Source organism: Colius striatus, chromosome 6, assembly GCF_028858725.1.
Source record: "Colius striatus isolate bColStr4 chromosome 6, bColStr4.1.hap1, whole genome shotgun sequence".
Classification (NCBI taxonomy): Eukaryota; Metazoa; Chordata; class Aves; order Coliiformes; family Coliidae; genus Colius; species Colius striatus.
The window spans coordinates 13,862,501-13,890,000 of record NC_084764.1 but is presented as its reverse complement, the minus strand read 5'-3'; the positions used below and the strand labels follow the sequence as shown (position 1 = coordinate 13,890,000).

The 27,500-nt window shown below is 39.7% G+C and overlaps 1 protein-coding gene across 8 annotated transcripts in view; it reads right to left on the bottom strand.

Annotated features, from left to right (window-relative positions):
* MEIS2 (Meis homeobox 2) overlaps nucleotides 1-27,500 on the bottom strand; it is a 176,299-nt gene that overhangs the window by 6,877 nt on the left and 141,922 nt on the right. Inside the window, exon 10 of one of the 8 annotated variants that reach the window (XM_061998662.1) lies at nucleotides 8,841-8,902. The exons of the other annotated variants lie outside the window; for them this stretch is intronic. Coding sequence (XP_061854646.1) covers nucleotides 8,848-8,902 — 55 coding nt within the window. The 3' untranslated portion in view covers nucleotides 8,841-8,847. Of the gene's footprint in view, nucleotides 1-8,840; nucleotides 8,903-27,500 lie in introns of those variants that run through there. 8 annotated transcript variants of the gene reach the window in all.

Below are 27,500 nucleotides of genomic sequence, written 5' to 3'. Positions count from 1 at the left end.
GTTTCTTTAAATTCTTCTCGTGGTTCCGAACCTGGTTAAAGTTCACAGGCTGGGAGACTTTCCCCACCTCCCAGCCTTTCGATCCTAGGGATCTAGCTACCCTTGCAGCTGGCCATAAATGAGGACCAGGCTTTGCCACTCTGTGCTTTCACAAGATATCGCTAGGTCAGTAAAGCCATCAATTAGGCTGTCTGAAGTTTTATCACCAGTGCAGCAGCAATAAGTGCTGGTCCAGAAAGACTTCTGCTCTTCTGCAACTCCTGCAGTTGGCGCCTGCAAAGGCAGAGGTCATTTGGAGGTCAGTGCCAGCTGGGGGCCACCTCTGCAGCAGAGGGAGGACACCCCGTGCAAGGCCACTGCCCGCCCTAAACTCAGCCACCTTTCAACTTGTTAGGAACCCCCAGTCGCAGGTACATGTGGTTAATATTAGGTTCCAAAATAACCTTTTTTTAAAATCTCTAACTGGGGCAGTTGCCGAGGCTTTTGAGCACTGGTAGAGGCAGTTAGTTGGCTGCAGAGCCTGGATTTCATTTTGCTGGTAATCCAAAAATAAGTGCTTGCATATTTCTTATTAGCTTAATGCACAGCGATCCACATCGGCACAAGCTAAGCCAAATTAATTTCCCTAAAATAATTTAGAAACTTGCCTATTCCCAGAATTTCTTTCAAAACAGGGCAATTTTCTATCACTAGGGAGCCGCACTTGTTTTTGTCTCTCCTCTTTGTGTTTGAGAACACTTTGGAGCCTTTGCGCAGGTTTTGTGTGCTATTTCACAGCTCGGGCTTTCCACTGGTGACCCTTAAGGAGTGCTAATGAAGTCGAATACTAGTGTTTAATCCTCTTCAGAAGTACTAACATGCCCATCATCCAAAACAGCCTCCAATAATTGCCATTGGGCCCAATCCAACACCTAGTGAAGTCTTTCAGTCAGTTAACTGAAAACTAAGTTCATCTGCTCATTTAGTAAATTGCTAGCCTTTACATGGCATCAACTCTGCAAGGCCTTTTGTTGCTTCCCTCCCTCTCCCCCCGCCCCCCGCGTTAAATTCCTCCGCAGACAACAAAAGGCACACCTTCGATTACATCCTCCATAATCACAGTCGTGGAAATTTCATTAGACAGACGCATAAACGCTACAAGTAATACTAAAGGGCTCTTTTGCATCTCTCTGTTTACATCCAAAAGACATTCTTTATTCTTTAGGAAAAGTATAATTCGGTTGTCAGAAATGTCATTCTGCCTCAGAATTAGTCATGACTTCAGGTATTAAAATAAAAACTCAGACACAGACGATGTACTTGTTTATTCCCTTCTGACTGCGGCACCATGAAGGTATCTCCTACCTCAGTGCTGTGATTTCGAGGCGTGTTTCTGTTCTCACAGACAAAGGTCTCCAATAGGACTTAATTTGCTGAGCTGCTTTCCAGTAACATTACCACCAAATGGAGCCTGACCTGAACCTCCTCCATCCAGCACACTTTTTATCAGCTAAAGTTAAGACCAATAGAGATTATCAGGAAAGCCTGATAAGATTGTTTTCTCCTACGAGCTTCTAGTGGTGTATACAGATGGCAAGGTTTTAAAGAATGGAATGAATGCTTATTTAGGCCCGTAAAAAAATCACAGAGAACAGACACACCCCCCAACCCCCCACCCCGGCACACACTTTCTGTGTTAGTAACTCCTTTTCTTCAATCAGGCCACTCTTCAGGGAAACCAAATTGCTTTTTATTTAAACCCCAACTACTTTTATTATTTACATCTGGTGGTTCCCTTATTTATGTCCCTCTCCACTTTGCTGCACACACACCCTGGCTCACAGGGCTGCGAAGCATTATGGGCCTTGGCTCTCAGCAGGAGAACTCGACACTGTCTTCAAACAAATAATTAAGGGGAAGGTTAAAGGTTCACCCAGAGGTCATATCTTTGGATACTCCTCAGAAAGTTTACATTAGTAAGAAATGGGTGCTCTCTGAAGTGTTCTTTCAACGGTCTCGCAAAACAAGGCAGAGCAGTAAGAAAATTCTAAGTCCTGAAGGGTTTCAGGTGACAGCTGCTTTACCTCAGTGAGCAGCAGATTGGGATACATGGCTCCAGCCTCACATACTCAACAGCCACCCCAGAGTAAGCCTTTTGGGACAGGCATTGTAATCCCAACCTTGCCCAGCCATTCACTCCAAAAAGTCCTTGGGCTTATTTTACTCTGCTGGTGCAAATAAAGCCAGCCTGCCACTGTGAACTCTATGAAGAGGCAAATCACTGCTTCTTTAGGAAATGGGAGTTAAAGCTCTAATAGCAGGTCTCGCAATCTTTATTCCCTACAGAGGGAAAAAAAAAAAAACCAAGAAAACCCAAAAAGTGATAAAAGTGATTGCGTTTGTCCAGTAAAACCTGCAAAAGATAGCACTGGGGTTTGATTTCTGATTTCATTATGTCTCCATTTTTCTTTTGCACATGTGCATAACTGTAGGTGCAAATGATGTCCTCTAGACCAGAACACTTTGTCTTAAGATACATCATCATATACTTAGAAAGATATAGGAGCATAAAGGCTATAGGCTTCCAGATAATTCTGACATTACATTTCTATGGCTCCTCTGAAAAATCCTGTTCACAAACAGCATGTTAAATCCACCAATGGGTATGTCTGAAAAATGACATATGATATAATTTATATTTGGAAAATTGCAGGTGCAAAACAGACATATATTTCAGGTGATGCTAAAAATCAGAGCCTAGGTTCATTAGCAGCAGCTGCATCCCATAGATGTAGCAGCACAACTGGTAGACAAGGGTGCAAAATGTAGCGTTTGTGGATTATTATTTATTCTTTATACTACCCCATAAATATGCACAGCACATAACAGAGATGTAGAAATCATAGTCCCTCCCCTAGCTTTACATTTTTGAGGGCTTTTTTTGAATCCCTCACTGAGCCATCTCCAGGGCCAAAGTAAAGCAAAATACAGCCTTTTGCACAGCACTTCAGTTCACGTGCCGCAGAAATACTGTGATATTATTTTGGCACAAATATCTTCAAAGACATTAAGAGATAGGTGAAAAAAAAAAAGAAAAAAGAAAAAAGAGTACAACAATGTGACTATTTCCAGCATTATTTGGAACCCTATAAAAGAAGAATTCACAACTCTGCTCCTGACACTAATTGCCTGCCCTGTTCACACCCTTTACCCAGAGGCCAAAGATTGAATGGCCTGAAAAGATGAGTAAAATCTATCAAGACATGGATTTCTTTGTTACTCTTCTGTTAATAGTGACTCCTATTATTTGGATGATAGCTGCAGTTAGAGGACCCAAAGAAGCTCAGTCTTACTCCACCCCATGCTGCACCAGCATATCGTCCAAAAGAACTCAGGGTCTGAACAGATTTCAAGGCAAAGCCTGGAGGAGAGGAAAGACGCCTTCTCCCTGTTTGCAACGGGAATGGAGACAGAAGGAGATTAAGTGACAAGGCCAAAGTCATACAAGAGATCCTTGGCAGAGCCACACACCCAATGTAGATTTCCTCAGTCCTGTTTCAGCACTCCTACAATCTGCTATCCATATGCTATCTTTCCTTTGTTCCCCAGCATAGCAGTCAGGCGCACTGGCAGGGGACTGCAAAGAGAGCTCACATTGCCACTGTTTGTGCCTTACCTGCTGTGTAGATAAAGAGGGGTCACCAGCCTCCAGGGCTGTGAGGCAATACCTTCACAAACTCTGCAGTCATATGGTGCCTGGTCCTCATTCCAGAATGATAAATGAGGTGTGTAATGCTGAGAAATACATGTCATTGACATCCTATGTTTAATGAAAATCTCACTTCCAGCGTTTTGCAAATGACAGATTACCAACCTCGCTTATTCAAACAATAGCCATTTGAATCGGGTTTTTGCATCTTGTATTTTTCCTTAATTGCCACCTACAGCAGTCACATCTATTTCCCATAGCCAGAGTCCGTTGTTCTCACACAAGTAGTTCTGGTAAACTTTTGTGGGATAATTTATGAAAACATAACAAACAAGGCTTGGCCCAACATAGAAAACAATATGGACTTTCAAAAGAAGTAATATCATTTTTATCTGCTTCCATCAAAATCCAGTAGAGCAGTAAAGGTATACTAGTGAATATGCAGTGTAGTCTGGCGATTTTGTAGCCCTAGTCCTAATTGGTTCCTACTATTGCTAATTATCATGACAATATAATCTAAATATAAGCATTTAATTGCATCTCTTCAAATAGAGCCTTGGTTTTCTTTGTCCAAAATAAACATCTATTCTATATTTTTTAGGAAGTCCTGTAATTAATCTGGTTTATATACTTATTGTATTTTATTTCAAGTCATATACAATGGTGCTAAACTCACATTTACATAATACATTTTATTTTTACAATAAATAATGTTCAGATAAAATCACAGAGAGAAATTTCTGCAAAGGGCAGAAGAATAAATAGCAAATAGAGATGTCTTGGTCTGCTTTTTCAAATCTGGCATGATCAAAGGGAATTTTGTTGTTGCTTCCACTGTCTTTTTTATACATGCTGGACATGTGTTTCAAAACACTGTGACCACTCCATGGCTGACCCTCAGTATAACTAATTCTTGAAAATAACTCTTAGTGGCTGTACTGATTGGTAATCAGAATTAGAAACATCTCCATCTTTACTCGATGGCTATCACAGAAAATGCACTTTAATACACAACAGGTCTTGTTTCAGGATAATGTGCGTGAAAGCTTAGGAAACTACAATTCATCCCCAACTTGGAGTCTAACCTGAACTCAGGCAGAGAGTGGTATTTAACTTCAGTCACTTGTCTGTACATCTTGTATCTCCTGTGAGATGAACTGGTGTGAATCTGAACCAGTCCCTTGCAGAAGAGTAGATTGCTCCCTCTGAGGAACTGAGGAAAACCAAGGAGCCACCATGTACAACGCAAAATTTTTCATTGTCAGTCTTCAGTCTGGATTTCCACTTAAAATATCCACACCCCAAAAATGAGGGATTAAAATATTGCATCTATTTAACAAACAATTCACTGCATAAACAGCTTCTCAATTCTTTACATGAAAAACAGAGAAATAAACAAATTTGTGAGACAAATTCACATTCGGATCTCTAAAAGGATTAATAACACGGAAAATTTTGACTCAGTTTACATTTTAGCCCAAGAAGGCTCTTCTACTCTTTTGCTTGAAAAGGATGGAGATACCGAATGAACATTGTCACAGGCTTTTTCACAGAAATAATAAAAACAAAAGTAACAGCAATAATGTAGGGTAAAAATTGTTTGTTTTCTGACATCTGAATATGAAGTCTAATTTTAAAAAAATTTAGGTACCCAGAGGAAAAGTGTAGTAAGATTTTTCAAAAACCTGCCAAATCTAGATGAGAAGCTCAGCTCTTATTAAACCCAGGTAAAGGGAAGATGAGATTGGTGAATAAATGGGGTTTAAGCACCTGCTTCAATGTTTTGCTGAGTAAGACCCTAAGAATGCATTCTGAAAAATAATCCAAATGTTTGCACCTTGGATGGGAAAATAAATCTTTGTCTAAATAGTATTTCAGTATTTAGACTATGAATATGTCAGTGTTTAGCTCGAGAGTATATACTACACTAATTTCTTGTTGTCCAAGAATGCCCTAATTTGGAAGGGGAAATAGTCAATGAAATATTATATCTAAGTCACAAAAAAAGTGTTTTCATAAGTAACCTAGAAATTTACTTCTTTCCCAGGCTGAAAGAATAATTTCAGAAGCCTTGAGCAGATCAGAACAGTCTGAAAGAATGCATTAGAGAAGAGCAATTTGCAGAAACACTTTATCAATATACTTGTGTCCCCGTGCCCCCCACCTTTACAGCATCTTTGTCTATCACTGAAACTTTTATCTGAGCAAGTAAAATCTAATTCTCTTAGTTTATTTAACTTCTCCCTCTAATATGTATTCTAAACTGACAGAATTAGGTTTAGGCATCCTTCTGTACGTGTGTATACAAAAATAGTTGAAAAAGCCCTTGTTTACGCTTCACTGAATCTATGTCACACCTGGTTACCAGCTCTTATTTGCAACATTCCTTATAGGAAATTAAAAAAGCTGAGTTAGTCATCTGGAAATGAGCCATCCAAACAAGGCTTTCCTAAGTCATGAATATTGAGAAATGGAGTCACACAATTGGTTTAGTGAGGAAGAGGGAGGGACAGGCAGGTTCATTCCCTGACAAAACTTCACATAGTTTTTCAACAGCCTTGATAGAGCAGGGGGCTTGTGGGCTGTTTAAACTGACTTTCCTAAGCTAATTTAGACATATCATAGCTGTCAAAGGTGTGATTCAGAGGACCTAAGTCAGCATCCACCTTTGGTTGAGAGAAAGCTCCAGAAGATGTCAGAGAGTAACTAAGCTTAGGTGCCTGAGGCAGCCCGAGGCAGGTGTTAAACGTCTTGAAGACCTCTGCCACATCTTGTATGTTTATGTTGGAGCTCCTAAAAATACGTTATGCCACTCAGAGCTGCCAATTGTTGGAAATCACGAATTTTCCCATCCCATAACTGTGAGACTGTCTTAAAGAATTGGAAATTTAAACAGCGCTATTTACTTTGTGGGTTTTTCAGTCATTGTGTCACGTTTTTAAACTGCTCTTCTCTGCCACAAAATCTAGAGACTTACTTGAAAAAGATTCACACATAAACATTGTCTCATGGAGCTGGGATCTTGAGTTAACATGAAATAACTTGAGTCTTGTGATAAAATCATGAGAATTGGCAAGTTGTGTATCCATTCACCTCAGAAAATCTGTCTCGTTAAACATGTAACTCTTGGTTACCAGGTTACCTCTTGGGAGCATGGGAAATGATGTTGCTTTGCCAAGGAAGGACCTGGTGCCTGTCACAGGGAGCAGCTGCATGGCACCACAGCCTCCTGGGAGGCCACCCTGCCTGTGCTCCTGTGGCAGGAGCCTACAATGAAGGCAGATGCCTGGGAGGCCCTGCTTGCACTTGGGTCTCCCCAGTGCCCCCTGTCACTCTGGAAGCCCCACGGCCGCCTGGCTCCCGGGGGCTTGCACACCACTTCTATCATCGCCATACCGCTGACCTAGAGCCCTCAGGGCCCTGCGCCATGGCCGAGGGCAGCCCGCACTCGGGGCTGGCACCCTGCAGGCGAAGAGCTGCCTCTCAAGCCTGGCTGACCCCGAGGGACAGCCTCCCGTGGCCACAGGTGAGTCCTCCCGCTGTGCAGCCAGGCTCCATGAGGTGGGGCCAGAGCACCACTGCCGGGCCGGGGCTCGGGCCACCGTCTCGTGCCCCGGGAGCGCAGGCCCACCATGACCCTGCCAACACCTGGTGCCTACATGAGGATGGCAGTAGTCTGGGCAGCAGGCATGCCTCGAACGCCTGCCGTGAGCGGGGGTGGGAGGGGGGCACATATGTCTGTCACCATCAAGGTGGTGAGGAGCTCCATGGGATGGGCACAGGTTTCCTCAAAAGCTATCAGGAAACCTCAGCTTCAGTAGAGCAGTGCCATCTCTCATTCCTCCTGGGTTTCTGGAGGGTAATGATCAGGTTTTGGTGCAAGCAATTGCACCTGAAGCCACCAAACACACACTGACTATGGCTGCTACTCTTTCACAAGTGCCATCGGGTTATTCGTACGTGACTATTTATCATGCACCATAAAAAATGATCTTTTAAAGATTCTCGAAAGGAAGGGAGGAGACAAACAGACATACTTCCTTAGCTATTCATTTCTTACAGATGAAATGCAAAGTCAATAGACACAAGCTGTAGCATATAACCTCATCCTGTACTTGATTTATTGCAGATGGGAATCAACTAGAAACTGAATCACTTTGAAATTTTTACTACTGACATTAAAATTCCAGGTTTGTATACATACATCTTGTGGAGATGCTAAATACAATTTTAGCTAATTTGGCATGCGCTCTGATTTGCTAGCACTTCGACATCCATGTTAAAGGTAGATAACATATCTCCTATAAAAGCTTGAGTAACTCATGCATTTAAAAGATGTGTTAATTTATCATTTTAAACTCATGGGAACAGTTTTTCAAAACCAATGAATCTCCAGCAGTATTGAAAACACAATCAGCTTATCTAGCTTCTTACCTAGGAGTTGAGGGGCCTTGTTTTAGATAAAAATTTTAATTTCTTTTTAAAGTGTAGGTTTTGAATAGTAACACATTGAAGTGTTTTACACATCTTTTTAATTGTTTCATATTAAACTTTTTAGCCAATTCTAAATTGACATGAAAAGGAGAGTTGTCAACAAATATAACATCTGTTTAGCTTCCCTGATCAGATTAGATTAAGGCACTAATTCTCCTTATTTTTCAGTGGAAACTGCCTAAGCAGCAACTTGCCAAAAATGCATAAAGGTGTTTAGCAATTACGGGTATGTTTGAAGAGATCAAGGTGCGCTCACATGTCCTGCGCTATGGATATATCTGATTAGCTTGTCATCTACTCTGAAGAAGATGTAGCCCAACTCTCCTATACTATGTAACAGGCCAGCTGTTAGCTGTCTGTCAAGCATCTAAAGTGGACAAGTAGTCCAGGAGCAAAAATGTCACTCCTTTGATCTGGCAAGGAGCAGCTGCTGATTTATAGAGTAGGACTTTGTTCTTCCGTTCTATTTTACTTTCTTTCCTAAGGCAGAACCACAAAATCCAGCAGAAAAAAAAAAAGTGCCGTTCTCTGCAACATCAACAAGCTCTGACAACTGCAACAGGGTTTTTCTTGGCCCTAACAAAGCTCTCAGGCATCTCCTTTGACGCTCACCTTCTTTTTTTTTCCCCTTCTTCTTTTTTGCAATGCGGTAGTTATTGTTTAATTCAGCTTCTGTAAATGGAATGGGCTGTGGCCAGCAAGCCTGGGGCATAAACACACCTGTATGAAAGAAGCCTTATTGTAGCAACCATCTACAACCAACCTGCACATGCACTACCAGTTTGTGAGTTCAGAAGGAATGTTCCATTTTCCCTGACAGTAAATTTTGCCTTAAGATAACATTTTTTTTGGTACCCGCTGTCCTGTCTTGACCATGAAGCCTGTAAACTTTTTTCATTGTTATTAAAATCAGAAGGAAAAAAAAAATTTCTACCTGTCAAACAGCGGACCTCAGGAAATTGGATCCGAAGAGCTCGCTTTAAAAAAACCACAGCCAAAATATATTTATAGAAACACTCTGCTGAAAGTTTCAGAACTATTGATCCTAAAGATGTCTGTTCTGTTCCAGAGACAGCAATGTAGTCACAGCCACCTCCAGCTTGTACTGTTACACATTCTCCTAATAAAAGGGAATTTTTGCAGAAGAAATCCTCAGTAAGAAATAGCATTTGATGCAATTAACCAGACTGCGGCAACTGCCAGCCCAGAGTCAATGTTCAGATTAGTTCTTTTAGACCCATGAGGTGCTAAGCAGATTCTATGAGGTGATTGGTCACTACACGAGCTGTTAAACTCCTGCCTCACCCATTGGAACAGTGAGGGAGCTATCTGTTATTTCCTTTCTGTTCTGTTTTCAAGTTTATTAGCTAAAAAACCCAAATATCCAGGCCTCAAGAAAAGGCTGCAGTATAATGCTGCTGACCTAGAGAGGAGTGTCTTCTGTGTTCATGAATGAGAAAGGGAACCATAGAGCAAGCTGTGTATTTGACTGTGGTGTGTGTCTATGCACATTACTGTGGTGTGTGTCTATGCACATTACTGTGGTGTGTGTCTATGCACATTCTGTGTTCACACTTCTTGATACTGTGACAGACAAAAAGGATTACAAAAACAAAGATGGGAAGAGATGAGGGTTGTGGGGGCGACATCATGACTACAAAATTTTTGGCATATATGTTAGCTTGTGTAAATAAATAAGAACTATTACAGCTGGTCACCTAAGGGAGGCTGGAAAATTAAGATGTACAGGATAGTATAAAATGATATATTAAAAACTATACTGTCAGGGGAACAATAGAATATTAAGCAAAATTCCATTGGCAGATATTTAGCTGTAGACATCTTTGGTTGGTGGGCACTAAAATATACGTGAGAGGAAAGAGAACTAGTTAGGCAATTAGAAGTAATAGGCATAAATAACACACTATGTATGAATACATCCCTCCCTCTGTCATGTTATAGCTCTTATCCAGATACACCTAATCACCTTTCAGTAAGTCAGACCTACATGCTGGTATCCCTTGTGTTTTGCTCTTTGCACTGTCTGGTTACTGGAGATCCTGCTTATGTAAATCTTCCTTCTCGCCATAGATGCAGAATCATGTTCATTTTTTTCCCCTTTATTTATTCTAATACTGGTATAATGGCGAGACCTATCAAACTGCAGTGATTAATGACTTAGTAGCAAAATATGTGTCAACACCACAGACACCTTGAGACTGCAGCTTGCCATGTTACAGAACACGTAGTCTACAGTGACTGAAAGTATTAATAGTGCAAGTGTGGAACATCTATACTATTCAAGTGTGCTAAAATGAAGAGGTAATTATACAGATTTTCCCAGTGTCAAACTGGTGAAGCTTTTACTCTCTTTCATCCCATTTTGTGTTCTCTGTATCCTGCAGGAGTCGGGGGAAAATGCTCATTTGAGTTTGTTAGTGTATGTATATGAATGCGTTTCATGTATCTGTGTGTCTTAGTAAGCCACACTGGTTTGAAATAATGGAATGGAAAAAAAACCCCAAAACAACCCCTCTGTGGAGCTGTTTCCTCAGCCTATCACTCGGTATCCCAGGCTGGATACTTTCTGACCAGTGCTCCATCTCCCCCAGGGCTCAGCTCTGACTCTTCAGCCTACCTTGCTGGCTCAACAGAGATAATTGCAAAGTACAGCTGGCAAGTCAGTGATAAAGCTTGCTGGTGCTCTGCAGGGGTCCTAGATGGCCAGATATGCTATGATTGAGGACATATATGGCAACATTACACTATTTATTTTCTCTCTGCTGTTCTCATTCGGCTGAACAAGCTAAAGACAGAAACCAGGAAAGTTTGCGCTTTTTGAAGTACTTGAAAATTTTGGTTCCACTGATTTGAGAACTCAGAGGGCTTACAGGCAGAGCAGAGCATTGGAGGAGCCTATGCTCAAGTAGTTGTTATTGGCTTCCCCAGCTAAAGAGAGGGCTATTAATGTGTTCTTCTTTGTTCTGTTAAAGTATACGTAGCTAGAGAAGTCTGTCTTAATGTAATCACTATCACTTAAGTATCTCGTGAAAATTAAATCATACCACAAAAAGAAACTTGAAACTGAGCACATATTTCTTCAATGAAATCTGGCCAGTTCTGTAATGTGTTCCACTATCCCATATTTTGCATACAATTGAGATAACTGTTATGAAATGGAACCCAATCTATATAATTTATCTAATATTTGTCTTCTTTTTTTATGAGAGCACTTTGGAAACTCTGTATGTGATCTTACATAATTTTAATAACAGGTTGCTGATGGATTTCAATATTAACTCTGACTGTTCTGACTAGTAGGGTGCTGAGGCTTAATTTTCAGGAGAATTTCGCTAATTGTTCCTGCACTGCGTAGGCTTGAAGGTATCTAAGAATATGTGTATAAACCTGCATTTAAGCCCACAAAACCAGTAATTGTAGAGCCGTATCCAACAATGCTGATCTCTTCAGCCTGGCCTAGTAAAGCGCTGAGATGTATAAGGAAAATTTTCAAAATGGCCAAGTCTTATTACCAAAGTTATCATGGGCCCTCTAAAGCTAATCCTAATGTTCAGTGAAATTCTGAGCTAAAGACAATATTAGCAAATGGATGTTGACACTAGTGCCTAAATTGTAGGTGATCTGCTCCCGAGGAAAGTCCTGTCTCTGGTTAGATGTTCCAGAAATCACCAGAAAGTGGACTTAGATACCTAACTACTTTTTTGTTTGTTTGTTTTGTTTAAAGAGGGAGAAAAAAAGCCCTCACTTAACACTGAAAGTGTCTAATTCTTTAGACATGTAGATTTCTACTTTTTAACATTGCTTCCCATCACCATTGCTGCTGCTGTATATATGTGCTACTTTCTGCCGTAACCATACTCTGAGTTAGAGGAAGACATTTATGTCCAGTCAGGATTCCTGTGGATCCTTTTAATGAGACAGGCATCTTAGGACAGGTCTGTTCTTTCTTATAACACCACAGATAAAGATCTCTTTCCATTACAGCTGACACCATAATTATCTGCCTATTTATCTGGAAAGAAGGAGATCAAGTTTTGCTTCCCTATCCTGCTTGATTTGGAACAAAGACTTGAGCGTAAGTCTGTCACATCCTAAAAGAATATCTGAATCACCCAGGTATTCAGTACAGTGAACAAAGCCCTTTCAGTTCTCATTCTGAAGATCTTCCACCTGAAGTAAGTAATTATACAGTCATAACCAGCACTTAACTTTCACACATCTGAATCTGGAGCCCTAACCAAGAGGCTGTACAGTAAAGCCCTTGTTCTGCGGACTGGTTGTTACATACACAACAGAACTGGCAGCCAGGAGAACAAGAAAGGTACGATAGTGAAGAAGAGTAAAGATGGAGCATTATGTTCAATAGCTCATTGATTGGAAAACTCAACTCACTTGGAACAGTTAAGACATTGATTTAAATCAAGACAGAGAGAAGACTTGAAAACATATATCCTATTTAACAAGTGAATTTTCTAGCCAATGAGGCATTGAGTACAGCACTCCCTCTACCTCATTTGCCTCTTTTGTGTAAAGCTTGGTATGGCTGATGCATGACAAGAACTTTGGGTAGATTTGGTGGCTGAGGAGATATACCGAGACAAGGCTGTTTTTGTGTTGAAAATTTTGTGTCACTATGGAGCACGTTAGTCTCTGTTTATCACCATATATCTGTTTATCACCATATTTGTGTTCCTGCTCCTCTAACTTGAAGGTCCTTTCTATATAAAATTACCATGGGCATGTAATGTCTCACTTTTCAGTACTGTTAAGGTTACAGTTCCAAGTTTCTTAGTTATATCCCATTTAAAGCAGTTTTATGCATGCTCACCAAAAGAAACAAGTATATGCATACCAAAAGTTTTTAGGCGTCTTGGGACTGAGCATCAGCTAGGTGATGATATTGGAAAATTCAGTGATGGCTAAAGATTAGCTTAAAGATTGTAGATTTGTGCTTGATGCTTATATGCAACTTATACATATCTAATGCATATGTGTACATTCATGAGGAAAGATCATAGAATCATAGAATGGTAGGGGTTGGAAGGGACCTTTAGAGATCATCTAGTCCAAACCCCCTGCAGAAGCAGGTTCACTTAGATCAGGTCACATGGGAACATGTCCAGGTGGGTCTTGAAGACATCCAAGGAAGGAGACTCCACAACCTCTCTGGGCAGATTTTGTGAAATATTCTGCACAGGTCTGCTATTGTAGCTTAATTTGTTTATAATCTAATATTATAATAACACTTTTGTAAGAAGTTCAAGTGTAGTTTTAGAACAATTTTAACAAACCTTTAAAAGAAACATAAAATTTAAGGTCAATAGAAACAAAAGGAGCCTGTGAAAAGTGGAAAAAAAATGCCCCAAATTCATGGGTAGCATCTTCAAACAAAGTAGTTTATGTTATGCTTGTGTGCATAAGAATTTAAAAATAATTTTTGTAAGAAATGAAATAGAAATAGAATAAAAACAATGTTTTCATTCTAATTCAGTGTCCAAACTGAAGAAAAGATAGGAAGATAAATCATGATGAGTGATAATTATTCTTTTTCACTTTGAATTATTAAAATTATCAGTGATGTGCACGTTGCTAGGAACAACACACATTTTTAATGTGATAGCAAGAATCCTGTAATATTTAACTATTTTAGGAGTTAAATATGCATTTATACACATAAACTTATGTCCATGTAAAACAGTAATGCAACAAATGCAGACACCCATTCAGATGAACTAGTAAAATAAAGATAGTTTCCATTTCCTTTTCTTGATGCTTCCCCAATTGTTATATTCAGTCTTTCTAATGTGACTGCATTATCATCCACAAAATTTTTAACATTGCTGTAATCATAAAAGATATACTTTATATCTTTATAAATCACAGGAGGCTTAGAAGACCCTAGTAATGCCACATCTTCTTTAATCCTAGTAAATTCTAGTTTAAGACAGCATAGACTGTGCTGTCTCACCTGAGGTTTCTGAGTTCTCAGAAACCTTTCAGGATATGCATTAGATCTGTGAATTAGTGAAATAAATGCAAATAAATATAGTGGCCAACAGTTGAAGAAAGTTTTACCAGTCCAAATGGGTTTTGACAGATGCCTGAGTTGAAAAAATCCAGCTGTACTTTATGTATCTCCCTTAAGCACAAGTCAATTCTGCTGAGATGGGTGGATCAATTACATGCCTAATTTTTGATTCCTGATACATGTGTTCATAGTAAAAAAAAAATTAAAAGAAATCACGTATCTGGTCTTCTTTTGGTCAAAGAAACTTTCGTCTACATAACAGTAAATATGGAAACCTCATAATTTCAAATTCCACATCCTAATTGGAAACAAAAATCTTATCATTCCAAGTACCTTATTGCTAGGACAAATTTGATGCAAAGATGTACTGCTAAGATGGGTGCTTATGCTTCATTTTCAGATGTACAAGTTAAAAACTGGTAAGTGAAAATTTCTGTGGGCACTTTTGCCTCTGGAAAAGATCCCATTTCATCCTTCTTCCAAATTTATCCAAAGTGCTACCTAGATCATGCTCTGTTTTTTCAATATAGAACAGTTCTGTAGTAACTGCTTAAACATGCCACACTGTATTTATCTTCCTCATGAACTCAATCCCAAACCAGTTTCCATGGAGAGAAGTTAAGAGGTATGGACAGGCAAGGGAGGAGATATGTAGTTAGCCAATGGTACAGAAAGGCTGTTTAGGTACAGAAAGGTTCTTTAGATGGGAGCTTTGGTAGAGAAGAAGGACTTTTCAACTGAGACTGCAGAACTGAGAGGAGAACAGCATTAGACAAAGCAGAGAGGAGGATATGAGAAAAAAAGATACATCTCTGTTGAAGAAGTTTTGACATTGTTTTAAAAAAGACAATTTTGAAATTGATCCAGAAAAGGATGGTGGCAGGCTGCTGAAGTGCCTAAAGTAGGAGGCGATTTTGATGTGTGTATGAGAAGCAAGCATCAGCACTTGACACATAAGGTGAGGGATGAAGAAGTGGGACTTAGAGCTCTGAGAGAAGGGGACTACAATAGCCAAGGTGAGAAGAGGTGAAGGCAGAAGCAAAAGAGATATATTGTTGAAGTGGAAATAAGAAGAGAGGAAGACACTGGAGATGCGATAGAAAGAACAACACTTGGAAGTGCATGTGGAGTTTGGGCAATGGGAATAAATGTGTTAGGAGTCTTAGAGGAGTATATAGACTTGTATTTAAGAATGTCTAAGAGAGTAATGTTGTTCTGGGTTCACTGTCAATTTTGCTTGCCGAGTTATAAAATGATACTATCAAAAACATGAACTTTTTTTAAACAATGCTCTGTTTATTGTAATAGTTTGTTAGCCATGCAATCTCTGTAGTAGCTGCAGCTGTGGCTTGTTCCATCTCATCAGTAATTTTAACTTTCCTACAGTCATTAGTGTGAAGATTTTCACAGTACTTAAAAATGATAAATGTACTTTCCTTCCAGTTCTTGAGTTCCATTTCATTTGAATGGACTGTGCATCTTTTAACATCTAAATAATTTGCCCTGAGAATCATCACAACATTGCTACACTTTGGAACAGAGGATGTGAATATGGTTCTGATAAAACACTGTTTATTTAAAAAAACACAACAGTGTAGCTTTGAACAGTTTATGATTATCTATAATCAGCATCTTTCTCCATAATATAGTCCAAAGACACAAGTGCAGAAATAATGTGCAACTATGTGAGACAGTGGCCACTACATCTCACAAGTTGTTTCATCTTCATTGTTTGTGGTGTGTGGAACACCATGTAGGCTTTTACTTAGGACTGCTTTAAACAGTGCCTGCCAGCTCAATGACTTTTCAAAAGACCCCAGAATGAGTTAAACACCATGAAGATCTCGATTTCTCTAAGCAACAGTCATTCAGACTGACAGCATCCATTCATTTACTAGAGATTAAACAAAAAAATATTAAAGAAAAAAAACCCCCTAAACTTTAGGACTCACTGACTGCTAAAAAGGCAGCTACACTATCATTACCACCAAGTGCATACAACCCGAGCTTGATCTTGGTCTGCTGAAAATTACTGTTTGCTACGAAGGGTTGGCAAAACAATTTACAAAATGATGGGGTAAAAGTAAGAGAAGCCCCGTTAAAAGCTTTTTCTTTTGTTTAAACAAGAGTGAACAGAGTAAGACTCTGACTTTGACCCACTTATTACCTTTTGCACATTTGTCTTTATTAACATCTATTAACTGATTAGATTTCTGTTAGAAGCAATTGTGCACTGTTAGATAAATGTATCATTGTGGGGAAAGGTATTGCATCCAAACACTTTAGATAAAACCAGATGGATGTATCTGTCTGTCCATCCATCTGTCCACTCAAGAAGCCTTTGAGTATTTTCAGAAAATTTAAACCAACAGTGCATGTCACAAACAAAAGGGGCATTTTCAAGGAGGAAAACATAATTAAGTAGATGTCAGGATTATTTTATTGTCAACATCCACAATTTCCATGAGGCAGTGATGTGTAATTGTTCCTGTGGAATACTAGTTCTCAGAACTGTAATGTGTTGCTATTAGAAAATGTAGGGAAATGGAGGGTGGGGGGAGAAGCAAAATAGAACAAGCTGTCCCTTCTAGCTGGGAAACGGCAGGACAGTGAATGCAATGATAAGTGCCCTTCATCTGCACACTGGGCTGAGATGCGGAAGGCTGACTACCCTGAGGAAGAGCCAAACCGGGGAGGAAGCTCCTGCACCCGTCCACGGAAACCTGTGTGTTTGAGTAAGCCCCTGCACTGCCTCTACACCAATGCACACAGCCTGGGAAATAAGCAGGAGGAACTGGAGATGTGGGTGCAGATGTGGGGCTATGACCTCATTGCGGTCACAGAGCACAGCCATAGAGGGTTATGCATTGTTCAGGAAAGACAGACTGACAAGACGTGGAGGTGGAGTTGCTCTCTATGTGAGGGAGCAATTAATGTGTACTGAACTGTGCCTGAGTGGGGATGAGGGGTAGGTAGAGTGCTTATGGGTAAAAATTAATGGGCAGGGCAAGGCAGGTGATATTGTTGTAGGAGTCCGCTACAGGCCACCTGATCAGGAGGAGGATGTAGATGAGGCCTTCTACGAACAGCTAAGAGCTGCCTCACGATCACAGTCCCTGGTCCACAAGAAAGGAGGAAAAGGAGGTAGGGGGTCTCCATGGATGAGCAAGGATCTGCTGGGACAACTCAGGCAGAAAGCAGCCATCTATGAGAGGTGGAAACAGGGGCTGGCTTCTTGGGAAGAGTATAGGAACATTGCCAGGGCATGCAGGGGTGCAACCAGGAAGGCTAGAGCCCTTCTAGAATTAAATTTAGCCAAGGATGTTAAGGATAGTAATAAGGCATTTTTCAAGTACATCAGCAGCAGAAGGATGGTGAGGGGGAATGTGGGCCTGCTGCTAAATGCTGAGGGTGCCCTGGTATCTGAGAATACAGAAAAGGCTGAAGTACTGAATGCCTGCTTTGCTTCAGTCTTTAAGGCCAAGGCTGACCCTTGGGAAGCCCAGTCTGGCAAGGATAACAGGATGGCCAGGACAGCAGAGGACTTGCTCTGGGTGGAAGAGGAAGAGGATAAAGACTTGTTGGCCAAGCTTAAGGCTCATAAGTTGATGGGTCCTGATGGGATGCATCCTAGAGTGCTGAGGGAGCTGGCTGATGTGATTACTAAGCCTCTCTCCATCATTTTTGAACAATCATGGAGGACAGGCGAAGTGCCTGAGGACTGGAGAAAGGTAAATGTCACTCCAGTCTTCAAAAAGGGCAGGAAGGACCACCCAGGAAAGTACAGGCTGGGCAGCCTCACCTCCATCCCTGGAAAAGTGATGGAACAACTCATCCTGAATGTTATCACTGAACATATGAAGGATAAGATGGTTATCAGGGGTAGTCAACATGGCTTCACCAAGAGGAAATCCTGTTTGACCAACCTGATAGCCTTCTATGAGTGCATAACCAGCTGCCTACATGAGGGGAGAGCAGCGGATGTCATCTACCTTGCTTTCACAGCAAGGCTTTTGACACTGTCTCCCATAACATCCTCATCAGAAAGCTCAAGCAGTGTGGGTTGGTTGAGTGGACAGTGAGGTGGATCGAGAGCTGGCTGAATGACAGAGGCCAGAGGGTGGTGATCAATGTCACAGAATTGAGTTGCAGGCCTGTGGCCAGTGGAGTTCCACAGGGATCAGTTCTGGGGCCAGTCTTGTTCAACATCTTCATCAACGACCTGGATGAGGGGACAGAGTGTACCCTCAGCAAGTTCGCTGATGACACCAAACTGGGAGGACTGGCTGATTCCCCAGAAGGCTGTGCTGCCATTCAGTGGGATCTTGACTGGCTTGAGAATTGGGCAGAGAGGAACCTCATGAGGTTCAACAAGGACAAATGCAGAGTCCTGCATCTGGGAAGGAACATCCCCATGCACCAGTACAGGCTGGGGGTCGAACTGATGAAGAGCAGCTCTGCAGAGAGAGACCTGGGAGTCCTTATTGATAATAAGCTAAACATAAGCCAGCAATGTGCCCTCATGGCCAAGAAGGCCAGTGGCATCCTGGGATGCATCAAGAAGAGTGTGGCCAGCAGGTCAAGGGAGGTTCTTCTCCCCCTCTCCTCTGCCCTGGTGAGGCCTCAACTGGAGTACTGTGTCCAGTTCTGGGCTCCTCAGCTCAAGAGGGACAGAGAACTTCTGGAGAGAGTCCAGCACAGGGCCACCAAGATGATCAGGGGAAGGGAACATCTTTCATATGAGGAAAGGCTGCGAGAACTGGGGCTGTTTAGTCTGGAGAAGAGGAGATTGAGAGGAGATCTTATTAACATTTATAAACATCTAAAGGGTGAGTGTCAGGAGGTTGGGACATCCCTTTTTTCTGTAGTAGCTAGCAACAGTACAAGAGGGAGTGGGATGAAGCTGGAACACAAAAAATTCTACTTAAATATAAGAAAAAACTATTTTACTGTGAGGGTGATGGAACAGGCTGCCGAGAGGGGTTGTGGAGTCTCCTTCCTTGGGGGTCTTCAAGACCCTCCTGGACCTGATCTAGGTGAACCTGCTTCTGCAGGGAGGTTGGAATAGATGATTTCTAAAGGTCCCTTCCAACCTGTACCATTCTATGATTCTATGACATATTAGTAGTATCCCCACAGAATTATCATCTAAATTATTTATTATTGGAACACTTTCATGGAACAGCAGTTTTAAACTCAAGCAAACAAAGCAAACCACACAATAAAGAGAGTTGGAAGAGAATTGTACAGAAACCCTTTCCAAATGCATGTAGTTGGAAAGGTGAGTAAAACAAACTAATCTGATTTTGTTTCCTGCTCAAATCCTCATGAGGTTTGCAGTAGACAGCATCAAAGTTTTTTGGGATTGTGTCACCTTGATAAAGGACTGAGTAGCACTGTATCTGCTTTATCTCTCACATAAAAAATGTAAAGGAATGCAACTTTATTTGGTGCTTATTGTTTTTTTGCTTATTGTCTTTGAAATTCCACAGCGGACCTTCCACAAAAAGTTTATCTATCAGAAGGGTGCAAATAACACCAGAGCCTTATGTTACTCTTACGTTCATCCCCTAGGCTATGGTGCTCGCTTTGCACAGGAGTTGGAGGGGCAGAGGGGAGGATTGTCGTTTTTTTTAAAAACAAAACATCGTGATTTACCAATTCTGCTTTCCACACCTGCTTTCCTAATACACAGTGTAATGATTAACACTTTAGTAGTCAACACTTTTCAAAAAAAATTTAGATGAGGTGACTTTTTAGAAAGAAAACCAAACACCACCTTTAACCAAACTCAAGGCTGCTCAGTGCAGAGATACCTCAGTTGAAACTGAAGAGAAAATAGCTCAGACTGAAAGCTCTAATGGTCTCCTTCTGGTCTTAAACTGTTTGCATTTTTGAACATATAAAGACCATCTTGTTCACTTTCCATTAGCTAATCTACGAAGTTTTGTCTTAACTATCAAAATAAAAATAAGCTGAAATCACTGAGCAGCTAAATTTGCTTACTTTAAAAACAAATTTCTACCCTGCAAAAAGGAGGAAAAGACATATAGCATGTTTTTTTTTTCCCCCTGTAAATAGAGTATGTAACTAAATGTCCTCAGCTTTTTGTCAGTCACAATACAAACAGGTTTTAAAACTCTCCAGTTACTCTTTCTTCTGAGCATTTGGATTAAGGTACTCAAAATCAACATGCAATGAAAATAGTGGCTTTGTTTTTTAAGCAAAATAACCCTTATATGTACTAAAAACCTTGTGTGCCTTATCCTACTTCAATTGCACACCAGCACCTTTATTGATTACCATGGAGTTACATTAGTTTAAAATTGGAGTAACTGAGTAGTGGATCAGATCCTATAGTTAGACATATGTTTTTGACTAGATAATGGCTACTTATATATTTATGAATTTTAAAATGCTTTTCAATTCAACTATTATTGTTACTATGTGCAGGAAGTAGAGAAGTGCAACCTTTCAGAGGTGTATTCCCTCATGAAGCAGTTGTAGTGCTAAGTGTCAGGGGAATGCAAACTGTATAGTGCCCTCTACATAATAAATGACGCTGTTGAATATTCTTAAAGTAATGTCTCTGTGTGTGTGGTTTTAGGGACAGAGCTATTATCTGTTGGGTCTGACATTCCTAAATGCTATGCCATCGTTTCTTTAACCCATCTTCATGGAAAGTTTCAAGGAGGTTTAAAATAGTACTCAGATCTATTCTGTCTTGATCACTCATAGAAGTAATGAGTACTACAGAGCGATAAACAGCTTTCAGGTGAATGTGTAACATTCCAGTGTCAACTGGAGTTACGTGCAGAGGCTCAGAGCAGAAATAGTATATTGGGCTCTGTTCCTGAGCATGACAGACATAATAAACCTTAACCTTGACATTCCCTGATTTCCTCAACCACAACTAAAGATGTTACACACATTTATATCATCTAATGAACCAGACATTAAAACAAAACCACAGATCTATACCAATAGATTATCAGAAAGAGAAGTGTGAAGCAAATACTCATTGTAGTATCATGGCAGTTACAAAGAGAAAAGACCTAATACATCATCATTGTCATCCTTCAGCAAGAGTAGGGGATAATCTACCAGTGGAGATCCCATCCGCTACTAAAATAACTGCTTGTAAACTGGATAGTACAAACACACAATGCAAAATCCTAGGGGAACAGAAACTCAGACTCACAACAGTGAGCCAGGGACAAGAATGATGGATGCTTGTTTTACTCTTCTTTGGTGTCAATACAAAGGAAGGACAGACTATGGTTTGACACAGAGTTTTGGGTTTGAGTGAATTGTGTCTGATTTCTGAATCTGTCACATATTCTCTTAATTAAACATGGATAAGTGGATTAATTGTTGATGACTGATTATGAAAAGAAGTGATACGGTGTAAGACTTGCTCTTTCTGAAAGAAGCAAGTAAGTAAAGAAAGAGTAGGAGTGAGTGGAGTTTAGAATTGACTCTTTTTCCACTCACACCTTTTTCAAGACAGGGAAACAAGCTGCCCTGAAATGATAGCAACCTATAGCAGATAGTGGTCAGTAACGAATCCATATCACTGTAATGAGCAAAGACAAAGTAACAAACTCTACTTTTACTGTGCCTTAAAGAAGTATTCCATTCTATTCCTACAGTTTTACCAGCATTCAGGCTCTTGGTTTATCTGACACTCAGCTTTCTATTGGTTAATAATATTAATAACTATTTCTTCCCTGTCTCACTTCTCATTTTCTTCATGTTGTCATGATACATTTTCTATTTTTTGAGACAATTTGACAATGAAAATATCTAGATACAAATTCCATTCCTCTGCACTGCACAGGATTCACTTTCTGCTGATTGAAATTCTGATGATGACTGAGGACCTGATTGCACTAGCTACAATTACTACAGTCTGGTTTACAATTTGTTCTGCAACTGTTATTCACATGTAACTTTTCAGAAGTCTTTCTCAGATTTTTTTTTTAATGTGGGATAATTAGCCTGATATTTGAGAATTCTAATCTCATATAAATGCTCAATCAAAACACATATTTTCCTGTGAGCTAAAAAAGCCTGGATTTCAGTTTGATTCTCAAAAGAATGTTATTGTTCCTGCAGGATGTGCAATGGAAAAGAAAAGAACACTTTACCTCACCACTTGATTTGGATTTTTCTTTCTTCTTCTCTTTTTTTTCCTCTATATTTTAATGTTTCATTGTTTATTGTTATCTACATTTGTGGTTTTCTTTTTTTTTTTCCCCCTAGATATGGATTTACTGCTTTTGGAAAATCTACAAAAATAATGTCCTCATTTGGTGCTTTGTTATTTCCTATATTCAATTTCTAAATAAAAAGTAGATGTTTTCAATTTCAGCACCCATTCCGTTTGTGAATGAAATTAGTCCCTCTCTTGAGGGACTATCAAAGAGGATGATAATTAATTCTGACTCTATGATGTATATTCCAAGACCCACCAATTCACCTCTCACAATCCACAAAACAAATGCTGGTAATTGACTCTTGGTAATTATTGATATGAACCAGCACTGAAATTGAAAATATTTAGGTATAAGAAATGTTTCCTTATCCATAAGATAAACACTGTACCAAAGTGGTAGACAAATTATTATGTCTTTATGACTCTCTAGGTTAATGCCTCCCTTAGGAAAGGGGGAAGAAGGAGAAGGATAAAAAAAAACAAAACCAAACAATCCCAGTAAAGATTCTCGTACCTTTGCAGATAGAAATAAGAAATACAAACCAGCAATAGGAAAGAAGAGAGTGGGAGGGCATAATGTATAGATAAATCATAGAATCATAGAGTGGTAGGAGTTAGAAGGGACCTCTAGAGATCATCTTACTGTACTTTGTACAGTACTTACTGTAATTTTGCAGTACACACAGAAAAGTGTGACAGCTGCAGTGTTTGGTTGTTTTTTATATATGTTTGTAGGCAAATCCATATTTTATGTTGAGGAAGTACAACTTAAACTGAGCACAGCAAAATTTTGTTTCTTCACTGTCATGTTTGAATATGAGTTATTAGAGCTTCTGACTTAAAAAAGAGAAGCAGATTGATGTAGACTTTAGAAACTATGCAGTAGGCAAACCAAGTACTTTAATCTACTTATGATGAGGAAATATCTAAGTTTCTGTGCACTTTGGTTCACCTTAGTTCTATTTAGTTTTAATCCAGGCCTATTTTCATGGATTTCTTTTAAATACATTTCCTATTAAGCAAATAAGCTTGAAATTGTAATAGGTGGCTTATATGAACACAGGTCCCATCAGCTGTCTGATTAAGTGAACAACATGGAAGGGAGAGCACTGTCAATCTGCTTTGGCTTTGAGTGAAGGAAGCAACCTGCCAGAAGCCAACAAAAGAACAGAAAATGGAAGTGAGCCGAAGCGTCAGGATCCAGCTGTTTTCAGGGACCTAGTTCTAGGCCTATCACAGGAACAGTAAGTCTGATCTTTCCACAGTTTTACACTATATAAATTCTCTCACTATCTACAAAGTTTCTGTTTTACTTTGAGACAAGCAGGAATGTCATCAGACCAATATCTCCCGAAATTTTATATCATATTTTACAGGACACAAAGTGCAGGCCCAGTCATTATTGGGCCCTGAAGGAAAGATATAGATATTAAACATCAATGCATCATAGAATCATAGAATGGTAGAGTTGGAAGGGACCTTTTAGAGATCATCTAGTCCAACTCCTCTGCAGAAGCAGATCCTCCTAGATCAGGTCGCATAGGAACATAGAAGCAGGTCCACCTAAATCAGGTTGCCCAGAAACATGTTGAGGCCGGTCTTGAAGACCTCCAAGGAAGGAGACTCCACAACCCCTCTGGACAGCCATTTTCTGTTTCCATTAAAGGGAACTTTTTATATATATTTGAAGATTATAAATAAACAAATTGCTTAAAACAATAATGGTTTAATTGCCATGCTGTTTTCTTATAGATGCATTGCAGAAGGGAAGGATGTGTGCCACAGGACCTTCTGATTTTTTTGATTGTTTTACAGTGGATAGAGGCAAGAATCTTGGTGCCCTTTTCTGAGCATGCCAATGCAAGCAAAGAGTACCATGTTTCCACTGACACAATTAATGTTTTAGACAGTTTGCATCCCCATAAATGACTGTTTCTTGGAAGTAATTTGATGTGCAAAGTCAAGATCAGAACAGACCATTAGGGCCAAAGCATCAAAAGAACACGGATAGGGACAGTGCTGGAGGAGAGTCTGTGGGAATTAGTATAGTTTCCATGGTGGCATACCCTGCACTACTACTGTACCACAGTTCATTTAAATTGGTAAATGGTAAAGTCACCAAATACACTGGAGACAATTCACATGCCCCAAATTTACTGGAGTATATGGTCACAAAATCAGTGCCTTGGGGTCAACATGAAATTCCTATATCAGATCTATGCTTTGTATTATGGCATACAAGAAGTCCCTCTGTGATTTCACGTGCTGGTGTTACAGGTTACAGGTGTTACAGCAGGCATCACAGTCATCTGCTACTCTTTCCATGTCATGACACATGAAGAAAGGAAGAGATTAACAGAAACATAACACAAAAATACATCAATGTGAGATTCCCAAAAACCCCTTTTGCAGCGTTTCACCAGTTCATCTTCATTACTTCAGTGTTTAATCACTTATTGTTTCAACACTTGTGTGGAAGCATACAGCTCCATCTCAGTGTTAGTCTGGTAACTGTACACTGTTCATACCTGCATGCTGACTTCACTGCTAATACTTACAGTCAGAAAGACTGTGCAGACTGTTTTAACCTTGTCGAATGATTGAATAATTTAGGGGACAGTTATCCATGTACCTAAAACAGACATATGCCTTGTGGTATTTGTAAAAGCATGTGAGGACATCGACCCACTATTACATGGATGCTCTCTACAGTGGGCTTTGCATATCAGCTGGATCTTCTAAGACCTGCTGTATTATGATTAATAAGTCTACAAATTAGATGTCCTGGAGTAGTTCTCAGAAAACAGAAAACCAGAAATTTCTGAGTAAAGTGGTAGGAAATATTTGCAGTAAATTTGATCACGTAAAACTAATATAATACTGGGTTTCAGCAGGTAAAAATAAACTCCAGGCCAGGTTTATAGAGTAATTCTGGACTCATCTTTAGTTTTGCATTATTATCATGTCATATTTCAGAACTGAAGGAAATGTTATAGGCAAAGTGATTCTCAAACAGCAGCATTGCTTATAGGTTTGTCTCTGCTTATAGGTTTGTCTCCATTTTTATATTTAGGTGAAAGTTTTGACATGTAAAAATAAACATTAAGCCTTGTGGTTGAAGAATAAAGCCCCTTCTCAGAACTGCTTTTTATGCACATAGAACTCTCCAGAACTTCGATGTGCCAAAGACTATCGAGACTTGCTGTCCCTGATTTAGCAGTTTACTTAAGCCTGTGCCTGTCTATAGCACATGGATAACTTCACTAACATGACTGAGAGTTAGGCAGGTGCTATGACAGCCTAATGGAGTCAGGCCTCATTTGAAGAATGGGTTCTGAGAGTGTTTATTCCTGAACAAGTCAGCCAGCAGTCATCTTGGGTTTTTTACTGATCAAACTATTTTGTCCTTTGTGTTGTTGGCCTTTGATTAAACTTGACAATGGGTTACTCAGCAAGAGTGAAAATTTTTCCTTCAAAATAAAATTATTTTAATTCATTACAATTAAGGCCATAGACATTCATCACGAATTTTATAAAAAAATGTTGAAGTAACGATTCACCTCAGGAAAAACACCCAAGGGATCTGTGAGAAAGGTGCTGTTGACTTTTCATCCAGAAAGTGAGTAAAGTCTGAGAAATGAGGGATCAGATATGAAACTACATGTACAACAAGCAACTGAGAAAAGGCCAGATTCATTCAGTTCCAGATAAAACTGAATGACTGCATTTTTCCTGAGTTTACCCCCCAGATCTGAGTAATGCAACCTTCAAAGGATCAGCAGGACTCTTTCCCTCCATAAGCAATATTGTACTCTTGCATAGAAATGAACTCTTAACTACTGTGACTAAATTTCCATTCTCCTTTTCTAACTCCCATCGATTAAACTAGTTGGCTTTAGTAGGCATTGAAAAGTTAAAGTTGAAAGAAAGGCAGATAACATGGAAAACAGAAATGGACAGACTTCACCAAATTCCAGGTCTTCACAAAAGAGTATACTATTAAGAAAGTTCCATGTGATTGTAAAGCACTTACTGGCTGCCCATCAACCTAAAATGCAGTATTGCTTTTAAAATTGTGTTGGTTTGTTGTTTGGTTTGTATATGCCATGTATAATATTCTTCCCATACAGAGAAAATAGTCTTTATTAAACTTGCAGGCTTACAAGTGAACAAGGCCACTTAAGGTAAAGGGAGTACCTTCCACAGCACTCAACTTCCAGGGTACCTCAGTTTGAGTACCTTAGTGGCAGTAAAAGAGTTGAGGGTACAAAGAAAGCTGTTTTGGTGCCCTTCTTGCCCATGGGCCATGGGGAACACATGTCAATACATTCTTAAGAAGTTGTTCCATCCCAGAAAAAAAAGTGTCAGCAAGCTAACAGTTTTGGAAACCAAGTTATCAGATTTCCTTATTATATGACATTTTTCTAGTCAGCAGCACATTTTGAATTAATGCAGTTTAGTGTGAGGAGGTTATGAAACTCTTGAAAGTTCAAATGTTGCAGTTGATTTAAACATCGCTTCAGAGAAGTGAAAGTGCATTTATCACCTTATTGAGAGCTCTCCAGAGAAATAATGCTCAGTGTAATAAGCACCAACATTGCTACCACACAGCATCACAGTGATCAACTAAACATCTTTAAATTGTGCAGACCCACCTACTTTGCTGCATTTATGCCAGGGGTTCATTTGGCCTATAAGTTTGGATTGCATCTAGATTTAAGAAAACTCAGTAGATCTATCTTATTTTGGAGCTGAGGCCTTAGGTTTGGGCTGACCTTTCATATTAAAAAATGTAAGTGACTGAAACAATTAATACTGTAACTACTATTTTAACAGCAACAAGAGTCTGGTACAGGTATGGTATTTTTCACATCAATTTTAAAATCACCTGAGTTTCACTATAGTTCACAAAATCACAGTTGTCCTGACTTCTTCTAAAATATAAGGAGGATTAATGGGTTGGGTTTTTGTTGCTGTTTTTACCAACCTGACAGGTCTTTTTGAAAAGAAAAGTCTAAGTGGTACATAGAATTATGGTTCTTAAATAACAA